This window comes from Cynara cardunculus, assembly GCF_001531365.2.
Source record: "Cynara cardunculus var. scolymus isolate 2C chromosome LG 5, CcrdV1, whole genome shotgun sequence".
In the NCBI taxonomy this organism is placed as follows: Eukaryota; Viridiplantae; Streptophyta; class Magnoliopsida; order Asterales; family Asteraceae; genus Cynara; species Cynara cardunculus.
Window position 1 is genome coordinate 30,711,309 of NC_037532.1, and position 10,718 is coordinate 30,722,026.

At 33.8% G+C, this 10,718-nt stretch overlaps 1 protein-coding gene across 1 annotated transcript; it reads right to left on the reverse strand.

The window, feature by feature from the left end:
- Positions 1-3,249: 3,249 nt before the first annotated feature.
- LOC112513359 (probable DNA-3-methyladenine glycosylase 2) lies at positions 3,250-6,873 on the reverse strand. The gene is made up of 2 exons (XM_025119596.1): positions 5,597-6,873; positions 3,250-3,485 (listed from the first exon to the last, which is right to left on the reverse strand). Exons 1-2 carry the CDS (start codon positions 6,742-6,744, stop codon positions 3,464-3,466), a joined length of 1,170 nt encoding a protein of 389 aa, XP_024975364.1. The 5' UTR covers positions 6,745-6,873; the 3' UTR covers positions 3,250-3,463.
- Positions 6,874-10,718: the final 3,845 nt, after the last annotated feature.

The window sequence follows — 10,718 nt, forward strand, 5'->3', positions numbered from 1 at the left end:
GAGTCGGCCCATAAGCCCATTATTAATAGATATAAACCAATTTAACGAATAGATTTTATTTTGCTTTGGTAGTTTGATTTAATGATGGTCATAAGCGGCCTAACCTGGATCGAGACTGGTAATAAGATTGAGATCATGATCGATTAAGACTAAAACCTTGTTTTTTCAAAAGAAGTTCTTATCAGCATCTTATGTCTGATTCGTTAAGAGATAGGACAGTTTAGACTGTTTGTTTTTTTCAATTTTTTTGGAGGCAATCATGTCTTATCTTTTTCTTATCTGGTAAGAGGTAAATCAATATCTTATTTGCCTCTTATTGTTCTCCAAATTCTCGACAACGGTGTTTCTCAATCTATTAACCTTAATTGATCAATTCTTTATCTATCCTTACCAAATCGATCCTCACCTCTTTCAATTAATATATTTTAATATGATTTATATGTGTTAAATATCGTTAATGACATATTTTCATTTAAATGAATATATGATTTAGATGTAAATTTCGTAATTATAATTAATAAATATGTGAAATTGTATAAATTTATCTAAAAATTCAACATATTTATTAATCATATATATTAATTAGAAGTGAAATAAAACTTCAGATTTCAGCACCTCTTGAAAAACAAATGTCACCTAACAAGAATTGTTTTCAAACTAGCAATCTTAGCTCAGTTATAAAATAACAGTGATTTTTTCCGATTAAAAATCGATATAGTTGTGTGATCATAAAGGATTATGTTATGGTTAATAAAGATGCTAAAAGTTTAATACACATATATATAAATTAAATAACTCTCCATTCTTTACAAAATAAAAATTAATAAAAATTGATTTAGGGATTCTTTGTTTACCTCATAATAGTTCCATTAAGAGGCAGATTCTGAATCGTTAAGAGGTGAATCTTGTTTGGCAAAAAAAAATTGTCTCTTAATGGTTATAAGATCATCTGAATGATTTTGTATCTTGGGCCTTCCTTAACCATTAAGCGCCTTGATTTCATTGTAAACAATTACCAAACAATTATATTTCATTTTGTACTATATTAGAGTCTCTTAATCATTCTGACCACTTAATCATTCTGCACCGAACCATTCAACAACTGTCAAACAGCCCATTAGCTTATATAAAACTATAACATAGAAGGACACAATTATTTAATATCTGATTATTATTAAGTAGGAAAGTTGTAGGAGTTGCGGGCTCTGCCACTAAATATTTTGTCAACATCAGAGGTACAAGATGCCTCCATAATGAGGGCATTTTGGACTTTTTCTAACATATTTTTGTTTTACATATGTATACATGGTTACACGTTTAAATAATCGTGATTTTATCTATTATTGACAGGTACCAGATGCCGCCACAATGAAGGCATTTCGATCTTATCCAAAATATTCTCTTTCTACATACATATGTCTAGTTACACGTTTAAGTGATTCTTGTTTTTTATGAACATTAACGGGTGTTTGGATGTGGATTTACCAAGTGATTATAATAAATCTTAGAAATAATATTATGCAATTTGTGGTAAAGAAACTAATTTAGAGTTGGGCAAGTGGTTGTAAATCTTATTCGTTTAGGGCTTGTTCGGTTGTGGGTTGTGGCTTAATAGGCTGTATAGGCTATGTGGCTTATTCGCTCAGCCATAAATAGTTGTTCGGTTGTGGCTTATTCATTCAACTGATGACTTAATCGGTCAGCTAAAAACCATTACTCCTTTACACTCAGCCATGTAATTTCCCCTTTATTTCCTTAATTACCAATGCAATAAAAAAAACCTATTTTACAAAAACTCCACTTCACGCTTCGATTCGCATTGGAGACTTGTTGAAGACTTGCCACCATCGCATCACAGGATTCCTTCCTGTTGAAGATTCCATCACAGGTTCCTTTCCATCTCCACCATCACAGGTTCCTTCTCATATCCACCATTATAGGTTCCTTCCTGTTGAGATATAATATGATTCGAAGCTGGTCGGTGGTGCCATGGATGTTGTTCAGACCGTCGCCGATGGAGGAGGGAAGGTGGAGTTAGGTAGCGGCGGAGGGGGAGGGGAAGTGGCCGCCTAAGGCTCAGGCGAAACATCCTCCTACTAAGAAGAACAAAGAAGAGGGGGAGGAGGGTTTCACTTTGATGTTTGTATATTTTTTTTATTTCAGACAAAAATAAAGACTGGGGGTAAATGACCATTTCTGACATTTACTGTTTATTCAGTATAACAACCGAACAACAACTTATTTGTTAATATACAGACAACTATATCAATACGGACAACTATATCCATACGTATCTTAACATAAAATGAATCGAACAACCCCTTAGTCATATATGGTCGATTTTTTGTGTGTAGCTTAACGATTAAGTCATCAACAGTAGCAAGCAAGTTATAACATATTCAAGCATCCCTTTAATACCGAATTGTGTAAACAACAAAAGTAATTATTGAATGGGTGCTCACATCAGATATTGGAATCTGATAAATTTAACTACAAAAAGTAATTGAAGTATTAGATAGATATGTAAGGTTTCATTCAAACAAGAACTTGGTCAAAATAAGAAAACACGTGAACGTATTTATCAAATTTGATTTCAGATTGAAATCACAGGTGATTATGGAATACTGTCAATATAAGGTTGTGCGACGAGACAACCTAGGTCACCCACATCTTATATAGAATAAAGTAAAATCACATGTGAATTAAGTGTTATCATGCTTTCTTATTTAAACTATGTCCTCATCAAAAATATATATTTGCTTATATTTAATTTGAAAGATTTTTATATTTTAAAATCCCAAGATTTTTCACTGAAGTTCAACAAACATGGGATTTCATATGGACCGGTCAGTATTTTATAGGATTTCGTAAAATTTATATATAATAATGTTTTAAATATATATATATATATATATAATGTTTATTTTGTAATAATCAATTAATAAGAGGATATTTTTATAACAAATTATTTATAAATAATAAAATTCAGATCCATTTCAAATCCTACCGACCAGATACAACAAAGATTTCAAATCCAAATCCAAATCCATCTGCCCCATAATATCTTTAGTATGATCATTCATAATTCTACCTGTATCTTTCGATCGAAATACAAATAAAACAAAACGTAACCCATGTCGGCTTTCTAACGACCTGATACCATACGTAAAGGGATTCGATGGTTCGACTCGATCGCTACATTATTACAATCACTACAAATAAATATACACATATCAAGATCATACAGAATCACCACATATCAACAACTCATGCTATAATATAAATCTTGTACACTCCCAAGAACAAAAGCAAAAAACAAACACTAAAAACTAACAAATTAAAACGTTAGAGAAATGGGGTTTATCTACTTCACTTCAGAACCCTCAATCTCGTTAATTATTATCGTATGTAATCATTCAATTTACAATACCAAATCCGAAATCCGTTCTCTTCGATCTTCGTGTCATTGCCCCCAAATGCACGCCCTGAAAACGAATGCATTGTTATATATCGTCGAACCCATGGAATGTAACGTACTAAACATATCCATTATGAAGATATAGAAACTAAGCATATCGAGATATTGATGACGTTGATTTTTGTGGAGAACGTAAACATTAAACTTAAGATACCTGGGGTGGAACGAGGAGGCCTTAGGGTGCGTTTGGTATGCTGATGTCGTCCCATGTTTGGTGCGACATTAGACTGGGATATAACGGGATTGAGTGGGACAAAAATGCATTTTTTTTGTACCAACAAAATAGATGGAACGAAAATAGGGGAAGTCTGACAAGATTGGTAAATTACTAAACTATACATGTCAAATTAAAACCTACTACACACCGTAAGTACTGTTTTGTAATGTATAATCTCTTAGATTTCAAGTTTACAAGTGACGTATAATTTCTTAAAGCTTTTTGAACTCCATAAAACTAAGTAATAAGTAATAACCAACTGATAAACACGTTCAAACACAGTATTATCATTGAGCTCTACTAATACGATAAAATACTCTCGTCACCATCTTTATCCAAAAAGAAATTACCCCATCAATAACACTAAGAAAATTACATGTTTTACAGGTTAACTAGAACTTTGTTTAGTCATGATGCCCTACAATCTTTGTTTATGAGTAGTAAATTTAGTACAATGGCAAACATGATGTAAATTGCATCCTTAATCCTGTTCATAAGAGTAGAGCAGTTGTTTCTATGAAGACTACAGTGAAAAGTGTGACGGACAGAAAGTCGGATAAGATAAAATTTTGAAAACCTGGCTAAGGGCTTGTTTGTTAGCAGCTTAATGAGCTTAATGAGACTTATGGCTTATTCGCTCAGCTATATATGACTGTTAGATAGTGGCTTAATGATATAGAAAAAGGCTTATTCAGTAAGCTCCTAGAGTGGAGATTTATGCACAAAGTCAAGTTTTTCCAGACTTGTTCTTCCCGATTAAAAAACACGCTCCATCCATCTATGAAAAAGCCTTTCCCAAACAAAAACCTTTCAAATCTATACATACAGCTTTATCCATACAGGACTTGATTAAAAACCAACCAAACAACCCCTAATAAGAGTACATGGTAGTTTTCAAACAAATATTAACAAATGAGAAAAAGGGTATTTTGCAAGTAGAAAATTGCAGGTTAAACTCCCCTAACAAATCTTCGGGAGTCATCAAATCTCGTTACAAGATAGATTAGACCTAATTTGCAGCTTCAATTGCCCCTTTGACAACAAAGGAAAAACCTAAACGATTCAAGATGATGCTAACTGCTACGTAATTGGTTCTTTCTGTACCAGCCTTCGCACACCTTGCTAATCCCATGGAACCCTGAAGATAACAACCAGAAAAATCCCCAGTGGCTCTAAGAAACTTGAACTGCCGACCTATGGGGTGCCTAGCCTTTATCTGCCGCTTGAATTTACCCTATTTGAACGTTCTCTGGTGCAGAGGACGGAAAGAAATATAATCATCTATCAATGTGTAGGGAGCTGAACTAGTACATCTCATGGAGGTGATGATTTAGAGATTACGCTTCAGTATTTTTTCAGGCCGACAAGAATATCATGAACTTGGGTGGGGGAATCCCATACAGGTTGTCGATAAGGAACATTAATCCTCTTATAAGACCTCGCAATGCGCTCTTAATAACTTCCGACCACAATTTTAGTTAATTTGTAGGCTATTTGGTCAGTCTACTATTTTGTGCTTAATACCAACTACAAGGGTGCGTTTAGTATGCAGATAGACATGATTGAGTGGGACAAGCATTTTTTGTTCCACCAAAAGAGCTGGACCAAAAATCAAGAATATGAGACAAGATCTATAAATTACTATACTTGTTAGCTCTATGTCAGATAACAATTCATGGAAACATCTCTACCTTTTGGAGCAGAGAAAAGGTCTGTGTACATCCTATCCTCCTAGACCCTACTTTTAACTGGGATATACCAGATATATTTGGTTTGGTTTGGTTTGGTTTATATCCGATAACAAGTATTAACTAAAGCAACATCAACACATCTAAACACCAAATTAGAAAATGTTATATGCATATAAAACAAGAAACAGGATAGAGCAACAGCAAAACTACCCGAGATTCCCGATGTTAGTAATCGGTTCAAGAAGCTGCAATTGATGTTGCTGCTGTGCCTGTTCAGACTGCCCCATTTGCTGCTGACCCGGAAAACTATTGCTCTCTAAAGCAACCGCAGAGGCTCCGGCCGCCTGAGCACCCTTCCCTTCCACAAACCGCCACATATACCACGCCCCCACCGACCTAAACGGCCTCCATTTCACACACAACTGTTCCATGTGTGAAGGTCTAGGCAATTCATCTAATGAATACAGAAGCTGGACTCCTTTTCTAACCCCCAAATCACTAACGGGTAAAACATCTGGTCTATGAAGTGAAAAGATCATAAACATATGAACAGACCATGATCCAATCCCTTTCACCATTGAAAGCATAGTGAAAAGAGATCTATCATCCATTTTAACGATTGATTCATCTGAAAGGATGCCATTTTTATACTTGTTAGCTAGGTCATAGAGGTAACTTGCCTTACGCCCAGAAACTCCGATTTGTTTAAGCTGTTGGGATGTGAGAGAGAGGACGGTTTCAGGGACGACGGCATCTTCGCCGCCGCATAGGGCGACGAAACGGGTGTAGATCGATGTGCCGGCTTTGTACGCGAGTTGTTGATAGAGAATGCTTTTAGATAGGGCTAAAAAGGGGGATTGGTGTGTGTCGAATGTCGGTGGTGGATGGTTATCGATTAAGTTGGCGATGAGTGGGTCATGGGATCGGAGGTGTTGGAGAGCGACGGCGATCTCGCCGGGGGCGGATAAGGGTTTTATTACTTTGGGCAAATCTTTGGCGGATTGTGAAGGGTTTCGACGACGGTTTTTTGTTACGACGGTGGTTGTGGTGGTTGAAAGGATGATGGCTTTGGATGCGTCGGCTTCAGCGATTGTTGATTGASGTTTAATTTCTTCTGGGAGGGTTGTTGCAGAATCAACAGATGCGAATGAGGAAAGTTTTCGGATTTTCTGAGGACGAATAGGGATTTTGGAAGGGTTTGTTTGGGGAATTCGGGAGCGATCGGAATTAGAAGATGGGTCGTCGGTCGATGGCAGTGGAGACGGCGACGGCGGCGGTGGCGATGGTGATGGTTGAGAAAGAGGGGGTGATCGGAATGAGGGAGGTTTGGGTCTGAGTTCTTCTGTTGGTTCAGCCATGAAAGGATGAGTGCTGCAATTGGGAGTCGGGTATACGACGGTGTTGATGGGCTGAGGAGGACGGCGGCGGCGGCGGCGGTGGTGGTGGTTGAAGGAAGGAAAGGAGGCGATGGTAGTGAGTGCTGGTAGTGGTGTTGTTCATTGGATAATTGGGGGAAGGAGATGAAAGTCACGTGCGGGTCAAGGAGAGACTTCCTGTTTCACAACGTCAACGCACATGTTTCACTTTTTGTCCTCTGTTTTGCAATTTATTTTTGTATTTTATCATTATTAATAACTAAACAAATAAAAAGTTGACATTATATGTATTTTTTTAATTTTAAAATTAGATTAAATCATATATTTATAATATTTATAAAGTATTTGATAAAAACTATTTTTTATGCACGAAATAATGTTTATTGATGCATATTACTTAAAATTTAAGATTACAAGTAATTTTGTATAAGTACGGTTTACTAAAGCTCCATTTTTAAATTCGTGTAACTAATTGTTGATAAACATAATATAATACAGGATAAACATTTATTTTAAATATTATAAATCTAAAATATAATTAAGATAATTATTGAGTTCTAACAGAATGTTTAATTATTATCTTTATAAAAAATTATATTATTCAACCAAAAATAAATTACTTTGTTATTAAATCTAAATTAAACTATAATAAAAAAATTAAATTAAAGAATTTACACCAGAAAAAAGCAACTATTAAATAGTTAATTTGTACTATTAACGATTTATTTTTTTACAAATTTTTATGCTATATTCAAATTTATATTTTAATTAAAAAATAAAAACATTACCTTTTTCTCAAAACCACATAAAAATCGTATTATATCGATAGAGACAAAGAATAAAAACTAAACATCAAAATCGAGATTTATCTTGCTGCATTGTGCGAGTACCATTCTAGTTTTATTTTTAATGGATTCTCTATTTTGTTCTCCAAAACAGATAAACCAAAAAAAAAACTTCAAATTTTAAGAATTCTTTAAAAAGTGATGTGAGAAGATTGAAATAGTTTTCTACTCATTTTGTAGCATCGAGGTTGAATTATTATTATTTTATATAATTGAATTGGGATGATAAAATTATAAAATATTTTGATAATATAATTAATATTAAAATCTTTAAAATAAAAAATTTATTGGAGTTGAATATAATTTCGTTTAAGAGATTTTTAACTTTGGATTATCAAGTCTAGAAAAATATGTTGAAGATTCTTTTACTTACTTGCATTCTGGAGTCTGATAATTCTTAATTTGATAATCGGCACGGTAATGATGTAATTAAAAAAAAGTGCAAAGGGAAGTTGTTTAAGTCACTACATTAGAGATATGCTATGATAAGGATCTCTTCTTATGGATCTCATGTATTAATTCAACATCAATAATATAGATATAAAAATAATATATGCATATATATATATATATATATAGAGAGAGAGAGAGAGAATCGAGTTCAAACGAGAATGACACATATTTAAGAGAATAAGAAAACGGTTGAATCACATGTGAATTTATACTAGCTCACATACAAAATCATATGTGATTCACACGACTTTGTTTCGTGACTTGAAAACACGGCCAAAATCGCCCACACACCTTTTTTTGGCTGTAATGGAAAATCACATATGATTTTGCATTGACCGTTTTTCATATTCTCTTAGTTAGTTAGTATTCTCGTTTGATCTTTCATATACATACATACATACATACATACATACATACATACATACATACATACATACATACATATATACATAGAGAGAGAGGGGAGGGAATGATAAAATGCAAACCACTCATATTTGTACAAATCATGCAAACCACCCTTATCCGTCAATTTTATTGTTTAATTTAATGATTTTGTTTCATGAAATTGTTTAATATTATGATATTGTTTCATATAATACTTTTCTAGATAAAATTGTTTCATATATGGTTATGAAATTGTTCATATAATAATTAAGAAATTTTAATGAAATTGTTTCATGTATTTCTTTAGATTAATATAATGAAAATGATAATACTCATGATTAACACCATCCACAATAAAAATGATTAATCAACTTTTCATAAGTACAAAAAAATGAAAAATTATGACTGATTAAATGAGATTTGTACAGTTTATACAAATAACATGATTTACAAAGTAAATCGATCAGAACCAATGTTCTCTGTTAATTATTTCTATAAATCACTACATTTTTTTTTTTGATAAAAACCAAAAATCAATTTTTTGTTGGTAATCATTTAACTATTACATTTTCTCATAAAGTAAAAAACCAATTTTTTTATTATAGCTTCTCTCATCATCTCTCTCCTTTGTTGCCATGATCGCCTATATCTGCCTTTATCAACAGTTATTGTGGTTTGACCACCACCACCCATCTGCTCTTATCAACAGTTATCGTCGTTGACCACCACCACCGATCTGCTTTTATCAGCAGCTATCATTGTTCATCACCACCACCACCATCAAAACCTTGATGGACAAAGTCGACTCATCATCGCTACAAGAAGTTGACACAAGGAGTTTGGTTGTCGAACACAAAAAAAACAGTGCATGACAACAAATATATGTAAGATTCTATATCGGTTCGGTCCGAGAAGAGGAATAAATGTTGTATTATAAATATCAGACATGTTTTAAAATCATGAGTTCAGATGTAAATAAAACAAACAATATCTGATATGATTAGTTTGAAATATATTAAAACTTTGTACTTGTTTAGGTTGAAAATGATGAGATCGGAAAAGAAAATTAACAAGTCGTTGATTTGCTGTAAGGTAGTGTTTGGTACGCAGATTGGATAGGACAGGACGGGACGGGACTAATTGGTTTTTGAATCTCAAATTGGTCTAAGGGTAACATAGTCATTTTATATTTAGTCCCATGTTGTTCCACCTTTTTTGGTGGAATAAAAATTATCAAGTTTTGTCCCATGAAATTTAAAAATAGTCACATCTTGTCTTATGTATTTTTTGTCCATGACATGCCAAACATGAGACTATTTTTTTTGTCCCGTTCCGTCCCGTCTCATGTAGTCTGCATACCAAACGCACCCTTAAAAAAACAATTATTGAAAATAAATGGAATGTTGTCTAATCATTATACCCACTTTAATCAAATAACTATTTTTTTATTAATAAAAATATATTTTTTGGAAAAAACCATATGTAAAGTCATAATAAATAACAAGAAGGTTAATGACATTCTTAAGGCTGTTTACCAAATTTTCTATTAAGTCCTGTATGGATAAATTTGTTTGTTTGGATAAATTTGTCTGTCTGGATAAATTTATGTTGTTTATTTTTCTATCTGAATCAACAGTCTGAATAACAGAAATGACCAATTTACCCCTTGAGGAAGAACTACGCATTGAAACCTGCATCTCCTTCCTGAAATTGAAACCTGCATCTCCTTCCTGAAATTGGAACCCTGCATCTCCTTCGCGAAATTGTTGCTTCTCTCCTCATYTCTCTCGACTTCCACGCATAACCAAGAACAAAAACCCAAGACCAAAACCTGCATCTCCTTCCTGAAATCGAAACCCTKCATCTCCTTCGCGAATGGTTGCTTCTCTCCTTATCTCTCTCGACTTCGATGCATCACCAAGAACAAAACCCCAAAATCGAAATCCTAATACCCAAAATCGAAACCCCAATCTCCAAAAGCAATGACCTGTTTGAACTCCCCTGCGTCACCAAAATCGATTTGAAGTTTCTTCAAATTTGGGATTCACTTTCATCAATCTTTTATGGTTTTTCCTCATGTGGGTTTGTTGATGTTTTTTCATTACCTGTTTGAACTCCCCTGCAACACCAAAATCRACTTGAAGTTTCTTCAAACTTGGGTCTTTTAATGGTTTTTCCTCATGTGGGTTTGTTAGTTTTTCTTCGATTTGTGTATCCTCTAGAATCAACGAACTCTTCTTCTCGATGGAGGAGAAGAGGCCTTCGATTAGGGCA